General features: G+C 45.5%; 1 protein-coding gene and 1 long non-coding RNA gene across 2 annotated transcripts in view; both read right to left on the reverse strand.

The window, feature by feature from the left end:
- The window catches only part of LOC122924130, a 28744-nt gene extending 26014 nt beyond the window's left edge, over positions 1 to 2730 (reverse strand). Inside the window, exons 1-2 of the long non-coding RNA XR_006387372.1 lie at positions 1325 to 2730; positions 1072 to 1221 (exon numbers count right to left, since the gene is read on the reverse strand). This is a non-coding gene — a long non-coding RNA (uncharacterized LOC122924130). The remainder of the gene's footprint in view (positions 1 to 1071; positions 1222 to 1324) is intronic.
- Positions 2731 to 12467: 9737 nt separating this feature from the next.
- The window catches only part of LOC122924132 (ribonuclease inhibitor-like), a gene marked incomplete at its 5' end in the record, with an annotated part of 104098 nt that continues 96975 nt past the window's right edge, over positions 12468 to 19590 (reverse strand). The window contains one exon of the mRNA XM_044275062.1: positions 12468 to 19039. Within this exon, the coding sequence (XP_044130997.1) occupies positions 18949 to 19039 (91 nt within the window). The remainder of the gene's footprint in view (positions 19040 to 19590) is intronic.

Raw genomic sequence — 19590 nt, forward strand, 5'->3', positions numbered from 1 at the left:
AACCTGTTCTAGACTCTGACAGCCTCAGTGTAACCTGTTCTAGAGTCTGACTCAGTGTAACCTGTTCTAGACTCTGACAGCCTCCGTGTAACCTGTTCTAGACTCTGACAGCCTCAGTGTAACCTGTTCTAGACTCTGACAGCCTCAGTGTAACCTGTTCTAGACTCTGACCGCCTCAGTGTAACCTGTTCTAGACTCTGGCAGCCTCAGTGTAACCTGTTCTAGAGTCTGACAGCCTCAGTGTAACCTGTTCTAGAGTCTGACTCAGTGTAACCTGTTCTAGAGTCTGACTCACGGCTCTTTTAACTTAAAGAATCGAATGAGTCACTAACTAATCGGATCTTTAGATTCTTTTAACTTGTGACTCATTCGATTCATTTCTATTCTTAGACTCCCTGTACTACTCCGACGACTCAGAGCTGCTAGTGCTTGCCTTGCCTCAGCTCTGATTGGTTGGTTGGCGGGGAGGGGAGGGGCTGGCAGAAGCAGCTTCCACTCTAGGATCATATTACGCTCCTCCCGAGTCCCGCCCTCAGGCTCCTCCCTGCTGCCAGCGGGAGGTGAGCGTCTCTGCATTGTCTCTGTGCTATGTGACTGAGCTGACAACAGAGGACTTTTAGCGCGGGCCGCTCCCGACGGCCTTTTGGCTGGCGGATGGGCCTATTTTATGGTAGGGGCCTGGAGCTGCAGCTCCATCAGCCCCTACGTTAATCCGGCCCTGATTAAGAAAGACATCTGTTGTTTCGTAATGACCCCCTCATCTACTCCTCTCTCCAAGATGACACTCAACTCATCCCTGTATTTAATAGTTGGGTTGAATGTCAGCCTCTTATAGCAGTTATGGTCATTTAGTTGACGCCAGGCTTCTTTTTCATTTGCTGCACGGGGCCAGATTACAATATTACCCCCTTTGTCTGCTCCTTTTATGACCACATCATGCCATAATTTCCCCATTTGCAGGAATTTTTTCCAAATCCCTACATACTAAATGAACAAAGAGTTCAATGTTAGGGAAGAGGGAAATGGGTGGAAATCTCCCCGATTTAGGTTTTAATCGTTTAGGGAACTCACCCATTTGGTTGTCACCCTCCTTTTCATCCAATAGCTCCACAAGAGTAGATAAGGCCTCCTGTTCCATGGGTGTCGGAAAATTGGGATCTTCTCTTTGTTTAAATAGTTTCTTTAAAACCAATTTACGAGCAAATAATTGCACGTCCTTCACTGTGGAAAAAAGATCCAGATTATTTGATGGTGAGAATGATAATCCTTTTTGTAGGATGTTAGTCTGTTCCTGCGTCAGGGTGTGTGTAGATAAATTAATTACCTGTTGGGTATTTGTAGTCATGTCTGGACGCCTCTTTCCTGCCGGTATTTGGGGCTCACCGTTCTTCCGTTTCATAAAGCGTCGCGGATATCTTCTGGATCCCAGAGGTCCCATAGAGTCGTCGTCACTCCTTGATGTCACTGATGATACAGATGTTAGTCTGAAGCGACTCCTTATCTCAGTGTTTTTCCACCGGTACACTCTATTGTTTTCAAAATCAGTGCGATCCCTCTGTAGTTTTTTTGTTTTAATTGTCTTAATCTGATTCTCCTATGTCAGAAAAGACGCATCCAGTTCTTTCTTCTATGCCTCCCATTCGGTCGCAGATAGATTCTGGATTAGATGTCTCTCCATTTCATCAATCTCTTTTTCTACTGTACCAAGTGCCTTTATATTCAACTCAATTATCAACTGCATGAGGGTACTAGAGCATGTATTACACGCCGCCTCCCACCTCACTCTCTTCTCTACCAAAGGAGGGAAAGATTTGAACTCTAAGGCCCCTGGGGATATATTGTTCCAGAGTGGCCTTGTTCCACCAAGTCTCTTGTGTTGCAAATTTCTGAAACATATCTTAGATTCCCTAATGCTTATTTGACCAGGATCATCGCCAACTCCAGCGTTCCCAGAGAAAACTGCTTCCACTTGGGTCTTCCAAGTTTGATCACATAATCTGAAATCCATTGTACGATCTTCTGTAATAAAAGAGGCAAAATTCGTAAAACACCAAAAAATAAATACCATAAATATCTTGCATGGAGTTATTCGTATATCACCTATAACGCTCAGAAAGCTACCACACAAGTAAATATTATCAATTAATCCTTTATTGGACATACATATACAATACATTAATTATATGCTTAAAAATACATAAAGCAGCAACCATGGGAACACAGAAGTGTATCCAGACCACAAGGGACTATTATACAGACAATTAGCAGCAGCAAAACTGTGGGGCTCATATAGCAACCGTGCATACACCATACAATTCACCGCACAGCACTAGAACCGTGCAGTACGGTGTTGTTCCTGTGCACCCCTACAATGCGAGACTGCTAAAAGGAAAAGTCACATTAAATCACATATATTACTGACCCGGTCTGGAGCATCTTTTTGATCACTTGGTGTTGCACTTTTTGTGATGTAAGGTAACAAAAATGGCTTTTTTTGTCAGTTTTTTTATTTTTACAGTGTTCACCCGAGGGGTTAGGTCATGTGATATTTTTATAGAGCTGGTTGTTACGGATGTGGCCATACCTAATATGCATACTTTTTTTATTTATTTCACTTTAACATAATAATAGCATTTTCTCCATGTTCTGGGAGCTATAGTTTTTTTTTTTTTTTTGTGATTTTCTTATGAAGGGGCTCATTTTTTGCGGAATGAGGTGACTGTTTTATTGGTACCATTTTGTGGGACATATGCCTTTTTGATCACTTGGTGTTGCACTTTTTGTGATGTAAGGTGACAAAAATTGCTTTTTTGACACAGTTTTTATTTTTATTTTTTATGGTGTTTATCGGACTGGGTCGATCATGTGATATATTTATAGAGCCGACCGTCACGGACACGACAATACAAAATATGTCTTTTTTTTAAACATTTTTTTTAATTCCTTACTTTTTTTTACCCCTTTTATTTTTTATTTTTTTATTTTACACTTTTCATCCCCCATAAAGTCATACAAGACCTCTGGGGGACATTTAACTTCACCTTATTTATTTTTTTCACTGTTGATTTCTCCTGTAACTGGGCTGACATAGTAGCAGGGGAAATACACCCCCCAGAGAGACTGTACAGCAGAATACAGTGCTGTACAGCCTCAGTGCAGGGCTGATCGAGGTCTCTGAAAGACCTCACAGCTCCTGCACTCTCCGGATAGTGCATAGCGCTTCCTGCACTGTATACACAGCGCTCTAGAAGGCAGGGACACCTGGGCACTTCTCTAAGAGTTGCCCTGCTGTCACTGACAGCGGGCAACCCGATCTGCAGCTGCACGATTAGCGTGCAGCTGCAGTCTCTGAATGGACGTTCAGGAACGTCCATTCAGAGATAGGGTGGTGGTTAAAAAGTGGGTTTTGGAAATTTTCCGAAAAATTTCAAGATTTGCTTCCAAACTTCTAACTAAGCCTTCTAACGCCCCCAAAAAATTAAATGTACTTTTCAAAATGATCCGAACATGAAGTAGACATATGGGAAATGTAAAGTAATAACTATTATTTGAGGTATAACTATCTATTATAAAAGCAGAGAAATTGAAATTCCAGAATTTTTTAACATTTTTTGTAAATTTGGGATTTTTTCACAAATAAAGATGAAATATATTGACTCAAGTTTATGACTATCATGAAGTACAATGTGTCACGATAAAACAATCTCAGAATGGCCTGGATAAGTAAAATTGTTCCAAAGCTATTACCACATAAAGTGACACATGTCAGATTTGCAAAAAATGGCCTGGGCAGGAAGGTGAAAATGGGCTCGGGGTTGAAGGAGTTATTAGACGAATAAGACAAACGTTTTAACATTAAATTACTAACAAACAACATTAACACATTAACAATACTCAAATGTGATATCGTCTGAGCACTCACATACGGGCATATGGAACCAGTATCCTTAATGTAAATAAAAACATTTAATAAACACCAGAATACGATACAATATAAAATAGAAAAAAGATAAACAAAAGCAAAAAATAAAACTCAGCTAATGGAACTCCGATCAGAGGGGCTCGATAGTAGATATACTCTATATAGAGTGCTTGTGCTTGAAAGTATATTTCTTAGGAGAATAATAAAAAACGTCCGGAAGACGATGGATGAAGTCCACACAACCTCAAACGGGCCAATGCACATAGAACACCATGGATGTGCACAAATTGCCAGTCAGAAGAACCCACAGCAAAAGTTAAATGCAAACAAAGTTCGGTAAATGTGGTGTGGTATTTGTAACCCACACGCCGAGGCGTCCCACGTCTGTGTGAGACCAACACCACTTGTTACCTGTCCCAAGGTCTTCAGGTGGGAATACCGTCCCGTTGTGTGGACTTCATCCATCGTCTTCAGGACGTTTTTTTATTATTCTCCTAGGAAATATACTTTCAAGCACAAGCACTCTATATAGAGTATATCTACTATCAAGCCCCCCCTAATCGAAGTTCCATTATCTGAGTTTTATTTTTTGCTTTTGTTTATCTTGTTTCTATTTTATATTGTATCATATTCTGGTGTTTATTAAATGTTTTTTTTACATTAAGGATATTCGTTCCATATGTCCGTATGTGAGTGCTCGAACTATATCACATTTGAGTATTTTTATCCATTGTTGACTCGGCGGGTCAATTCAGTTCTTGTAGCACCACTGCAGGATTTAGGCTGGGTGAGCCTCAATATATATAAATATAATTTCTTTATTAACACTTTAACATCTTCAATAAAATAATCAGTTTTAAATAAATCACAAAACAGCGTCCACTCCTTCCATGCGGCAGAGTAACTGGCCCGTGTTTTAGGAGCGAGGGACATCCGAATGCCATCTGATATTAGTCCAAGAGCAGGTTCCATAAATGCGATGGACAAGGATTGCCGTCCTGCGCTGCCTCTGGAGACAAATCTCTGAATCTTTTCCACTGGCAACGAGAAAGAGAATCAGACAACACATTCTTTGAACCTTCAGGATATCTAGCTTGTAACCAAATATTTAAGACAACATAACACTAAACGTCTTAGTAACTCGGCTACCGAGGGACATGTGGAAGACAATGTATTTACTGCGGACATCACTCCCTATTATCTGTATGTAACAAGATTCTCATGTTCCTAAACTGACTGCCCCAAATAACATTAGCAACCGCTACTGGAAACAACGCCAATAATTCTCTTATGAAATCCTCTATCTATCCACAACTGCGGCCATAATTCAGCAGACCATCGCCCTTTAAAAAATGTGCCAAAATTTAAAAGCCGGCAATACCAGTTCAGCTTCAACACTGACCGTAAGCGGGACGCCGCCAGGCCAGGAACACTGTTTGTATTTGCCGCCTTGCACTACAATTACAGACTACCGATTGCCAGCTATAATGTGTATCGGCTGCCCATATCTTTAAAAAGTCCGACCAAAAGGTCCCAATATTAACATTTGGAATCATTGGTGGGGAAGATTACATCCCTATATAACCGCACCAGAACTACCCCTTTTTCATGGAACATTGGGGGTTAATTTAGAACTGTGTACCGTATAAGGTATTTTACCATTTTCTACAGGTGGATATACCAGTGCTGCTATTATTGTATCTAATGAACTTTGTCACTTTATTCAATGAACTTTGTCGCTACATGGATACTTTTTATTAAGTTGCTGCCACTATCTTATATGTCCGCTTACATATTTTTAACCTAATTTGTGCAGTTGCTATTATCAATGATTTGATGCCCTTGTCTAACACTGAGTTATTTATTTAAGGTGGTATTTAAGTATAAACCGCAAAGTGAGGCAGTATGGGAGGGAATATAAAGGGAGGCAATTAGTGTAAATAGGTGACAGCTGGGAGAAGGAAAGGAGATGACAAAGTGAAACCAAAACAAAGAACATCATGCAAGAGGTACAGAAGAACGTCTGCCAGAGCTTCTCAGAGAGCTGGCGGTGACAATTAAACGGAATTGACCGGGCTGCTTTTTGGGAACAACACCTAACGGTGATAACCTAAAATTTTCAAAAGGAGGAGAAGAAAATGGTCCAGCAATCCTATCACTGTGCAATTCCTTAAGCAATTTCTCTCTAACAACTTCCTTATACAAAGCGACAGACTTCAAGTTACCGACAACCTCACAGCCCACCCCTTAGAATTGCGGGACCACAAAACCAGATGAAAAACTGTTATACAGCAAATGAGCCTTCATTCTGTCTGGATGAAGAGCGAGCCGGGGGAGCTTTCTTTGCAGCCTCACTGGAGTCCATACTTTTGGACAACAGGTCCTTTGCACAGCAGTGTGCTGTCCGCATTTGCAGAGCGAGCCCCGATCTTCCGGGCCGCAGCTCCGCAAAAGATAGAACATGTCCTATTCTTGTCCGCAGCTGCGGACAAGAATAGGCATTTCTATAGGGGGTGGCGGCCGGGTGTGTTGCGTAACCGCAATTTGCAGGTCTGCAACACACCACGGACGTGTGAATGGAGCTTTAGTTTGTTTTCTGTATGAAGAGGCTGCGGTGCTTCGTAATCGCCACAGTCTCTTCCTAGGCCATATGACATCGTTCACGTGGCCTCGGTGCAGCTCCGTCTCATCTGAGTGATTGGGGCTGAGCCGCAATACCAATCGCAGTGCTATCAAATGGACAGCGCTGTGCTTGGTAAGGAGCAGAGAGGCTGCGGCGCTCACTGGGACATCGCCATCTCCTCCAACAGCGGATTGGCGGGGGGGGGGGGGGTGCCAGGAGTCTGACCCCCACCATCTCATAACTTTCTGAGTACAGATGTCGTAGATGTTACCTGCAGTCCTATGTAACACCCCACATAACACAGTGAACTATTGTGTTAGGTGGGGTGTTATATAGGACTGCAGGGAACATCTACTACATTATCTGCACATAGAAAGTTATCACTGTTACATAGGACTGCAGATGACAAATTCAAATTTTAGTTGATAGATGATTATGATAAAAAAAAAGACTTGGAGGAGAAGATGAGACGCAGGTCACAGTAGTGAGCCCGCTCTACATATAGGGGAACACAGCACCACCTACCTCTTACATCCAGGGACATCTTCCGTCATGTAGATCTTCTCTTTCCTCTTCTCCTCCGTTAGACCCAGACCGCCATGACTATTCTTTCTGCCACATCTCGTCTCTACAGACACGTTACATTTCTCATAATTGGGGTCATTTATCAAACTGGTGTAAAGTAGAACTATCTTAGTTGCCTATAGCAACCAATCAGTTTCCACCTTTAATTTTCCAAATGAGCTGTCAAAAATGAAAGGTGGAATCTGTTGCTATGGGCGACTAAGCCAGTTCTACTTTACACCAGTTTGATAAATTACCCCAAAGGTCCCTATAGTGTCTACAGCAATTATAATGCCCCCTAGAGTGCCCCCAGTGATAATAACACTATTCTGACTCCGATTGTTGTAATAGCGATTTATCCCCAGTGAGACCGCTATGCCTGGCCTGTATGAGCAGATATAATCACTGCGGACAATCCTTATCAGATGGCTTGAACTCACCAACACAGAGTTTATCCGTGTAAGTTGCTTTATTCTGTAAGCCAGATAACAGAGTACAGCAGAACAGATGGATTCCGGTATTGTGCGGTCAAAAGATGATGCTTTTGTAAGCTGACATGAGAATACATGTGTACCTGTCCAATTCCTGGAGCAGTATGGAGAAACAGGAAGTGAGGTGCACTGAAGAAGGGGTGGAGCAATGAAATGAATGACAGATATCACGAACAGCAGAACAAGCGCATTACCAAAAACTGCCACTAGATGGTAGCATATGACCAAATATAGAATATCATATGAATTAAACTATATAGATTTTAACTGTGTAGCAGCACAAACACCCTATATTGTGCTCCTGGTAATAATGCCTGTATAGTGTCCCCAAAAATAATGTCCCCTAATAGCAACTCCCCCACACTGCCCAATATAGTAATTTCCCCCCACACTGCCCCATATAGTAATTTCCCCCCACACTACCCCCATATAGTAATTTCCCCCCACACTACCCCCATATAGTAATTTCCCCCCACACTGCCTCCATGTAGTAATTTCCCCCCACACTGCCCCATGTAGTAATTTCCCCCCACACTGCCCCCAAGTAGTAATTTCCCCCCACACTGCCCCCAAGTAGTAATTTCCCCCCACACTGCCCCCATATAGTAATTTCCCCCCACACTGCCTCCATGTAGTAATTCCCCCCACACTGTTCCGCATGTAGTAGTTGCCCCCACAAAGTAATTTGCCCCTCACACTGCCCCCCATTAAGTAATTTGCCCCCACTGTCCCTGTAGTAATATGTCCTCTTCTGCCCCCCAAAGGTTGGCGCACAAACACAAAAAAATAAAATAAAGGCTAATACTTACCTGTGTCCGGAATGGTGAGGCAGGCACACGTACACCAAAGCCATGTGCGTGTCCCTATAAGGGCGCGCGATGAAGTCACCACACACGCCGCGCCAGGCTTTTACCACCACATAGGCCTTGAAACCTATGGCGGTGATAGGCGGCGGGGCAGGGAACTATGTGTTTTTGTGTCCCGCTGCAGTATGTGGGCATTCGGGTCGGCGTTGGGCCCCCTGTGGTGCCGGGCCCGGGGCTACCAACCTGCCTACAGGCATAAACACTAAGTAACAGAATTAAGTACAGGCTGCACATTGGCAGGACCACCACCAGGTGGCACCCACACATTAGCAACAGAATTAGACACAGGAAGAGGACGAAACTTAGAGACAGCAGAGAGAAAAGCTCATCAAAGAAATAAGAGGAAGAAGAAAGGTGCAGAACCTCGCTCCTCCATCCATCCAGGCACAGAAGATAGTTGCAGCTGCTCAGAACTATGAGGCAGCTGATGGGCGCTGCAATCTTCTCCTGTGACCACTAGAGGGCTCCGGGGTCCTTCAGAAGAGACTTGTGGCTGCCGCTCTTCATCCTCCTTCTTCTAACCTGCTGATCTACATCCCGGGCAGCTGACCTCAAGGTGACCCCATCTCCTGAGGTTCAATTTACCTGCAATAAATGACTCCACATACATATATGAGAATGGGGATAAGGGGGGAGAAATAGCGAGAAACCCCAAAAATCTACAACCATATACATATAATTCAAAACCACAAAAAAATGTGCTTATAGGAGTGTGCCGCCATGTGTCCCCACGAGAAAAAGCTCTGAGGGGGCCCTGACATTCACTTAGGGGGACAATTCTCTTAAAGTAGGTGGGATGTCATCTCAAAAACGGTACCCAAATCCTGACGACCTCTCCACCATCTAGGAAGTGTTTGGGAGTAAAGTACCATCAAGTAACAAATTACGAGAGGCTTCAAGATGATTGATACATCTAGAATGTGTCTTAGCTGAGACAAAAGACTTCTCCCACTAAATGTCATCTATGGAAGCACCTAAATCCTCCTCCCAACGTTTCACTTGTAGATATGTTGTTCCATTCCACCCCTGGACTGTTTGGAGAAGTTACGATCGTCCATCTCAAATAGTAAAGGGTGGCATCATCTCAGACATTTGGTGCAGATTGCTAGGATATGCCATCAACGTCTCATAGGTGAAGGTCCCACCTCGGGACCCGCACTTATCTTTAGAACGGAGCCCGCAAAGTGAAGTAGGGCGTACCCTGCATACACGGCCAACCTCCATTCACTCCTATGGGAGCTCCCAAAATAGCCGGCTATTTTTGGCAGTCCCATTGAAATGAATTGCGCGCAGTCACCGCTCCATTCACTTCTAAGGGGCTGATGGAAATAGTCAGACCAGCACTGGGCTATTTTTGGCGCTCCCACAGAACAGAATGGAGGGTGGCCGGGCATGCTCAGTACACCCTCCTTCACTTTGTGGGCTCTGCTCTAAAGATAGGGGCCAACTCTGGGATCTGCACCTATCAGACACTGGGGGAATATCCTAGCGATCTGCCCCAATGTCTGAGATGACTGATCCTCTACAGCGTCATCACTTACCTGATCCTCTACAGCGTCTTCACTTACCTGATCCTCTACAGCGTCTTCACTTACCTGATCCTCTACAGCGTCTTCACTTACCTGATCCTCTACAGCGTCTTCACTTACCTGATCCTCTACAGCGTCATCACTTACCTGATCCTCTACAGCGTCTTCACTTACCTGATCCTCTACAGCGTCATCACTTACCTGACCCTCTACAGCGTCTTCACTTACCTGAGCCTCTACAGCGTCATCACTTACCTGATCCTCTACAGCGTTATCACTTACTTGATTCTCTACAGCGTCTTCACTTACCTGATTCTCTACAGCGTCATCACTTACCTGATCCTCTACAGCGTCATCACTTACCCGATCCTCTACAGCGTCATCACTTACCTGATCCTCTACAGCGTCATCACTTACCTAAACCTCTACAGCGTCATCACTTACATGAGCCTCTACAGCGTCATCACTTACCTGAGCCTCTACAGCGTTATCACTTACCTGATCCTCTACAGCGTCTTTACTTACCTGATTCTCTACAGCGTTATCACTTACTTGATTCTCTACAGCATCTTCACTTACCTGATTCTCTACAGCGTCATCACTTACCTGATCCTCTACAGCGTCATCACTTACCCGATCCTCTACAGCGTCATCACTTACCTGATCCTCTACAGCGTCATCACTTACCTAAACCTCTACAGCGTCATCACTTACATGAGCCTCTACAGCGTCATCACTTACCTGAGCCTCTACAGCATCTTCACTTATCTGATCCTCTACAGCGTCATCACTTACCTGAGCCTCTACAGCATAATCACATATCTGAGCCTCTACAGCGTCATCACTTACCTGTCACCGCCAGACATCTGAGAAGCTCTGACAGACGTTCTTCAGAACCTCCTGCTTGAGGTTCTTTTGTTTTGTCATCTTGTTTCCCTCTGTCAGCTGTCATCTAGTTGCACTGATTGCATCCCTTTAAATCCCGTCCCATACTGCATCACTTTGCAGTTTATACAACTTCCTGGAGTGTGCTGATGCTAGAAGCTGTTACTGCTGCATCCACAAGATAAGTCTGTTTTCTTTATTTCTGTTTGCCTGTGGGCTTGATCCTAGGTGACCCTGACTCCCTCCGTATTTAGTGTAGGGAGCCGGTGGTCGTGTCCCCTCACTATTATAGGGTGTTCAGGTGTCATACAGTCGAGGAACGAGGGTATGCAATTTTCTACCATTGAGAATTTTGCATAGGCTGAGCAGTAAGGGAGAGAGCTAGGGCTCTTACAGGGCTTACCCTATTGTTCCTTAGTTTTGGATCAAGTCAGTCGGATCTTCATTTGTGTCTTCTAGTTTTCTGTAACACCATCCGTGACATTACCTGAGCCTTTACAGTGTTATCACTTACCTGAGTCTCTACAGCGTCTTCACTAACCTGATCCTCTACAGCGTCATCACTTACCTGAGCCTCTACAGCGTCATCACTTACCTGAGCCTCTACAGCGTCATCATTTACCTGAGCCTCTACAGCGTCATAACATACCAGAGCCTCTACAGCGTCATCACTTACCTAAACCTCTACAGCATAATCACATATCTGAGCCTCTACAGCGTTATAACATACCAGAGCCTCTACAGTGTCATCACTTACCTGAGCCTCTACTGCGTCATCACTTACTTGAGCCTCTACAGTGCCATCACTTACCTGAGCCTCTACAGTGTCATCACATACCTGAGCCTGTACAGAGTCATCACTTACCTGAGGCTCTACTGCATCATTACTTACCTGAGCCTCTACTGCATCATCACTTACCTGAGCCTCTACTGCGTCATCACTTAGCTGAGCCTCTACAGCGTCATCACTTACCTGCGCCTCTACAGTGCCATCACTTACCTGAGCCTCTACAGAGCCATCACTTACCTGAGCCTCTACAGAGTCATCACATACCTGAGGCTCTACAGATTCATCACTTACCTGATCCTGTCATCCTCGTCACTTATCTGATCATCTACAGCGTCATCATATAGGAGGATTATTAATTCTGGGGGGCACTAATTGAGGCATTACTATTACTGGGGGCACTAATAGGGGCATTATTAATTCTCGGGGTACTAATGGGGGCATTATTAATTTTGGCGGACACTAATGGAGGTATTAATATTACTGGGGGCACTATTAATACTGGGGGTGCTAATGGGGGCATTGTTAATACTGGGAGCCACAATGTGACATAGAGACTTGACACCATGTGTTAAAGGGGTTCTCCGGGCCTTTTCTGTTAATCACCTATTCTCAGGATAGGTCATCAATATATTGGCAGGGGTCCGACACCCAGTACCCCCACCGATCGGCTGTATGAGGAGAAGTGTGCATGTGCCGTCTCCCTTCTCTCTTCCTGTCCACTGCTGCAGTCCCATAGACATACAGTGGCGGACATGAAGAGAGAAGCGAGACGGCACGTGCACACTGCGCACCCCGTCTCCGCGTACAGCTGAGCTCCAGCTCTGAGAACCCAGCATTAGTGATCCGCAGCAGAATGGGTTAATAAGGTTCTCAGGTCCCAAAACAATTTTTTAAAATTTGCTCCTTCCACTGCAGATTTCTGCCCCGATACCTGTTTTTCATGTCGGTGCTTTTCTTCCCCCTGTCTGGGCCTTTACAGGATGTTTACATCCAGCACTTCCTGTCCCAGCATGCTTTGCAGTGTGATGTGTCACAGGGCTGGCCCCGCCCTTCACACCATTCAGTATGCAGTAGCCACGCCTCTTCCTTGTGAGACGCTGGATGACATTAGTGACCGTCTGTATCTAACCCTATCATGTGTGATATTTTGTTTTTGCAGGAGACTAGACTTTTGGCAGAAGTCGTTAAAAAAGCCAGGAGGGAATGGCGACGAGTGCCCTCCTACTGGTCTCTTGCGGCCGAGCCGTATAGCGGAGTGGCGGTTCTTTTTACCGCACTGTTCAAATGCCGAAGTATAATCAAGTTAGAAATGGGGGGATGTTTAATCTTAGGGACAAGAGTTGAGACTCATTAACATCTCTGGACCCCAGACAAATCAGGACCATAAAAGTCTCTTCATGAGAATTAACCCTTTCCTTCTTACAGGTTGACAAGTTATCTTTGGAGGGGACTTTATACAGTAACTGCCGCTTAGTTTTTTCTTTCCTAATGTGTAGGGACAGTGACAGGGAAGATTTTTCTAATATACTTTATTTAGGGAAACGTTTATTTGTGGTAAAAAAAAGTGGGTCTGAAATGTCCCTTAGCATCGCTTTCTGACATCCATCTTCTATCAGCATCGGAGAGACGGGCGGTGGGGGAGCTGCGGCCTCTGCCTGCCCTGCCCCCTCACATCCGGGTGGAGACTGGAGCCTCATGTGTTTATCAAGTCAATATACATTCCCCCTTTTTATAAAATATGATGGACTTGTACACTATGTATAAGCTCACGGACCAGCGTGGCCGGCGCAGTCAGTGAGCTTTCCCCCTGCACTCTCGGTGCACTGACTAATGAACCAGCCGCCGGGAGCGGTAAGCGCCCACTACAGGCAGTGCAAGGAGGCCGGGGAAGCTGATATACAGTATATGCTGTGTATGCTGCCCCCCGCTGTGTTCAGGGATTACTCCCCCCATCATGTTCTCACAGCACCTGGTCACAGGAACAGCCCAGCACTTGTGAGTGGCGCCTGCTCTCACCAATCAGAGGCCTCCTTACTGCCGGGCGGTGGAAGCTCTCAGCCTGCATTCCTGGACACATATGCAAATAAATAGCTTTCCCAATGCGGCTGGGACAGGCGGCCGCTGTGTGATCTGGTCAGATAGTGCAGGCCAGAAGAACAGAACCGGTACCAGTGTGGAGAACAAAATACCGGCTTGGCCGGTGCAATACCGGGCACGTGGCACCTCTAGGCGGAGTCAGGTGTTGCTTAGTGTTGAAAGGTTTGCCACAACAGGCTATTGGCCACTACTATTGTCCCTCCTTGGGCTTTTAAAAAGTTAGCACCCCCAGGTGCAAGTGATATCAAAGCTGACGGTGAAAACCCTGGTCCCATAGAAAATCTCACGTGACTGGACTCCGACCTGAGACCGGCTACAGGTTTCAATACAACGACTTTTTCATTTTTTAACTCATTTTATTGGAGAATAAAGACATAAGGTAAAGCAATGTTACATCCATCAGAGACGGCAAATGTTTCCATGTCGTTTACAGGGAATGAAGCCTTAATCAAGTCCATTAACCACTGTGCATACAGGGTGTTATACATTATTGTAGGCTCATCATGACAGATTGCATATGTCAGGATTGGAAAACTGTCAAGAATGATGTGCCCCACGCTCCCCACCCCTTCCAAAACTACTGCGGGCACCCCCCCCCCCCCTGTTTTTGAACAGCACATTTTGATAGGGGACAATTTGGTTACCCAGAGATCTCCCCGGATTCACAGCGGGTGGCCGGTCTGCCATCCATCTAATTGCAATGGCTTTCCTTGCCAGGAACAATGTCTCTCTTAAAAATATTCTATTATGGTCCATATATCTTCCTCCAGAATTCCTAGCAAACATGCTTTAGGGTCATGGGGAGCCGGACTAGAAAGCACAGCAGATCGCATATTAGTGACCTCCTGCCAATAGGACTTGATGTAGTTACAGTCCCAGAACATAGGCCAGAAGTCATTAGTCTGTGCGCAGCTGTGGCCCCAAGTGTGCGATAGTTTACCCATCTTGTATAGTCTAGTGGGGGTAACATCTATGTAGAATAAATCATTGTATTAGCTGCTGTTGGCAGAGGGTGAGACATACAGTATAGCGGTGATTCTAATGCTTCCTGCCATTCCTCCGCAGGTAAAAGAGAGACATTTTCCCTCCATTTACATTCAACCTTCGGCTGATTTAAAGCCCTGCGGTTGCTCAATAAATAGGTATATAGAATAGATATAATACCCTTTGGTCCTTGTCTGGTGAGAACTCCTATCAGCCGGGCTATTTCTAAGTACCCCCTATCATCTCGAAACTGTGCGTGAAGAGCGTGGCGCACCTGTAGATATCTATAGAATTGAATGCGCGGGAGTCCAGAATCTCCCTGTATTTGTGTGAATGAACATAGGATCCCATTTTCATACAAATCTTTTAGTGTGAGCATTCTATACTCCTTCCAAATTCCCGCTCCCTTGTGGTTTTGCAAGTGAAGAAACATTGGGTTGTCCCATAATGGAATGGCATCCGCTAAATCCTTGTACTGGTGAAGCTTCGCTGCGTTCCTGATGTGCCAGCCTATGTATGGGGAGGGCACGTCCAGCAAACAAGTGAATGCTCTCCAGCACCGGCCATAGTGTGGATAACTGCAGGTATTGCTGCAGATAATATTCTGCATTAGGTAGCGTAGTGGCTGCCACCCGTGATGCAAGAAATCTCACCTGGTCAGACAGGAAGTATAGGAAGAAATCTGGTAATGCTCTGTAAGGTGTGTAAAGCAAGGATACGTCTAGCTGACCCCCATACAAAGGCCGTCATCCATCAGTGCAGCCGATCGAAAAAGCTGCGCGGGATGGGCGTACAAGCATGTTCCAGTAGATAGAGACCCTTGGGGGAGCAAAATCATTTTAATTAGATTGAGTCTGCCTATTATAGATAGGGGAAGAGTTTTCTATATTCTCAGGGAAGGATAGAAGCGGGTCTTCAGTGATAATTATTCCTAGATATTTAAAGGAATCTACTACCGGGAGGTTGTAAAATACTGTTGGCCAGGTGGTTGTCCATAACGGCATGAGGGCCCGTACCTGCTACAGCATCGCATCCTGGTGTTCATAGAACTCCCAAAGAGCTTGAGAGGACAAAGCTGGGAGCACTGGGGACCTCCGATTCTGGCCCCCGGGGATCTGTCAGCACAGTGGGCACATGTTAGTCCCCGCAGCGGCCGCATCCTCCTCGCTCCTATTTCGCCCTAACCCCGTCCACCAAAGTCAGGAAATGGCCGCACAGTAGCAAGTGAGGGAAGGTATCACAGGCAGAGAGCATTACACATGTATTACACTCCAACCCCCATCATTACACTACAGCCCTCATTGGAGTGTAATTATGGGGATTGGAGTGTAATCTGTGTGTAATGATGGGGGTTGGAGTGTAATATGCGTATAATGATGGGGGTTGGAATATAGTATGTGTATAATGATAAGGATCCTGGGGTGTGAGGCGGCCGCAGAGGAAGCTGGAGGGGGAGGAGGAGTCACGGCGGAGCTGGGCACAGCAGCGGGCCGGCGCACAGGTGTGGGCGGTGTGTGCTGATAGGTCCCTGCGCCACGCATGCCCAGTATAACAAACGGCACACACACGGACACAGGGCACTCACACAGGGATTTTATTATGTAGGATTACACTCCAGCCCCCATCACATAAAATCCCTGTGCCCTGCGTCTGTGTGCCGTTTGTTATAGTGGGCATGTGCGACACAGGGACCCCTCAGCATTATTATACCCCCATCATTATACACTCCAACCCCCATCATTATACACATATTACACTCCAATCAGGGCTGTAGTGTAATGATGGGGGTTGGAGTGTAATATGTATACAGTACAAAGTATTTCCTCCTGTATCCCCCTCCATCTCTATAATATATTCCCTGTAGCCCCCTCCCTAGCTCTCTCTAATGAGTGTACAGATGTAGTCAGAGTAATAGGGGGAGGAAGGGGCAGGGAAGTTTCCCCTCGTCAGCTGCCTGCAGCTCAGGATGACAGAGGACGGCACATAGGGATGGATGTGGCCTCTCACCTCCACTCACAGAGACTGCCGCCGGACTCACATGTATGGGCGCTGCAGGCGGTGTCCGTGCGTGCCGATTGGCCAGCGCGCCGCGCATGTGCACTTCACAAATTGGCACACACGCACGGACACGCACACAGAGATTTTATTATATAGGATAACAATATTGAAATTGGCCTATAAGAGCCGCATTCCCGTGGGCTTTTATCCGGTTTCAGCAGCACTACTATTGAGGCATCATATAGCGTCTCCGGAAGGCATCCCTCCCGTTGTGCTGCCCCATACATTTTGTGCAATTGTGGTCCAAGGATATCAATGTACTTGGAGTACACCTCTAGTGGAAGGCCATCAGGGCCAGGTGACTTTCCCGAGGCGAATCTCCTTATAGCATCTTCTACTTCCTCTAGGGTGATCTCCGCGTTCTCCATCTTGTTCCTCCAATTTTAGGTACTTAACATCTTGCAGATAGCTAGTCAAATCAGAGTGGGTGTACTGTATCACTGAGCTATACAACTCATGATAAAATTCCTGGAATCTAGCCAGTATACCCTCTGCATCTTCCACCATCTCACCCTCCGCATTATGTATACGTAGCACTGATGGAGCTGCTGTGTTATTGTGTACTGCATGAGCCAACATTTTACCAGACTGGCTGCCCAACTCAAACGATGTTTGAGGAAAAAGAGCTTACGATCACTTTTCTCCCTAAGATGTATTAGATATTGCCTCCCTATCTGCAGCCACTCCAATCTATTGTTCTCCGTGGGACTTGAGCAGTGGAGTACAGAGAGAAGTAAGGGCCCCAAAGCAAGGGCCAAACCCGGCCCCCACACAGGACAGAAGGGTTTCCACCAAAACCCTTTTCAATGGCCCTTGGGTAATTTTTCCTCTGGATAGATCATCAGCATCTGATTGGCGGTGGTCTGACACACCCGGACCCCTGCCAATCAGCTGTTTGAGAAGGCAGCGGTGCGGCGGCCTTCTCGCATTTTACCGCAGGCCCAGTGACGTCACGACTAGTATCACTGGCCTGGGCAGGGCCATTGATAAATAGAGGAAAGGGGCCCAAGTTTGGGAAACAGCCTGGGGCCTATGATGCACTTAATCCGCCCCTGGAGGCAGTTTATACATATTCAACACTATATATGGGGTGCAGTTAATGTATAGACAAAGAAGTATTTCCCTTCAGGGTCGACTACTGTCTGCCGCTCCTCCCAACGAATAGCGCGGTGTTTCAGCAGGGATACACCTCTAGAATAAGAGCTCCCGAATGCATGTTCCGACCATTGCACCCACGGTTTCTTAAGTCTCCCTGCTGTTTCTGGGGTGAGATGGGTCTCCTTACAGGCCAAGGATATGGGGATAGTACTTGCGGACATGAGAAAAGACTGCTATCCGTTTCCTAGTACCACCTAGTCCCCTCACATTCCAAGACATTACATTTAAGGTGGCCATCACTCAGTTCTGTCTTGGAGCTGGTTACAAGAACATTACCAAGATGACCTCCAAGGTGGCTCACAGCTGTAGGTCTGATCTGTGTATGGATTTTACAGGATAAAACAGATGGAGCTTATTACACAGATGGAGGGTGGTGGATCTAGAGAGGTTCCATACTGTAGTTCATGTGTAGGCTGGCAGCTGGGCATCCTCTCAAGAGGCGTCCATTTAGGACCATTTTATACCCTTTGTCTCCTTTTTGTCATTTTACACAGCACTCGAACTGTGTATGTACAGTAAAATACCGCACACCGCCATGTCACTTCTATTGGTCCTGGTGATCGGGAGACAGATCATGTGAGCACTGGTATGTCCGTGAGTCGCATCAAGTAAAAGATAAAATAGAAACTGAAATAACAGTTTGTGTTATTTGTTATTTACACTGTGTGCAATGTGCGGCCTCCTACGGTCTGACAACCGGTATATTGCTGACAACGTACATGACCTTCAGGAGATGATGCTACATCCCACAGGCCTGGATTTGGACTCATTATGAAGGGATTTAGTTACTGGACATATAATTAGCTAGAGAAGGACATTTCTGGTATCATGTATATTATATTAGACATTTCCTTATAATCTGTATATCAGTGATATTACCCATAAAGTACCAGGAGACGCTCCTAATACCAGACCTCTGAAGAAGTCTTCTCCACCAAAGTCCTGTTATCTGCTCATCACAGAGAGGAATCCGGCTTCTTCTCAGTTCAGTAAAATCTTCATATTTGGTTTCTGCTTGCTCAGTTTTCTTATGGCTTCCTCCTCCTCTTCAGATAATCCAATGTCATTCAGACTAGAAGAGAAAACAGCGCCCCCAGCATTAGTGAGGTTATATTGTGAGGTTTCCTCGTGACATCAGACCAGTCAGTGAATTGATCTCCTGAACATGTGTTTTGTAAATCTCCCCTTTGGTTTAGTGTTCTCATTAAAGGGGTTCTCCGGGAATTAGGAAAATGAAAATACTTAAATATTACTTTATTATAAATATATTCCTAGAGACCTTTCATTAGTTATAATGGCTCGTTTTGTCTGGGGAGCAATCATTAGGAAAAATAAAATGGCCGCCATCCTCTCAGTTCACACAAAACCTGTCCTAATCACACAGGAGGACAAGTTACTTCAGAGCAGTGAGCCAAAGAGCTGCCTCATCTTCTTCTATGATCCTGAATACAGTGTAATATGATCTTCAGCTAAATCTCTGTAGAAATGGAGTTCATCATGAGGAGGCATGAAGTACAGAGAGGAGGTGGGGGTGATGTGGATAATGAGCAGCAGCCCTTGCATGTAGTCTCCATTACCACAGTCTGTCCTTCATGTCTCCTCATGAACTCCATTCCCACAGAG

Source organism: Bufo gargarizans, unplaced genomic scaffold (assembly GCF_014858855.1).
Source record: "Bufo gargarizans isolate SCDJY-AF-19 unplaced genomic scaffold, ASM1485885v1 original_scaffold_832_pilon, whole genome shotgun sequence".
Classification (NCBI taxonomy): domain Eukaryota; kingdom Metazoa; phylum Chordata; class Amphibia; order Anura; family Bufonidae; genus Bufo; species Bufo gargarizans.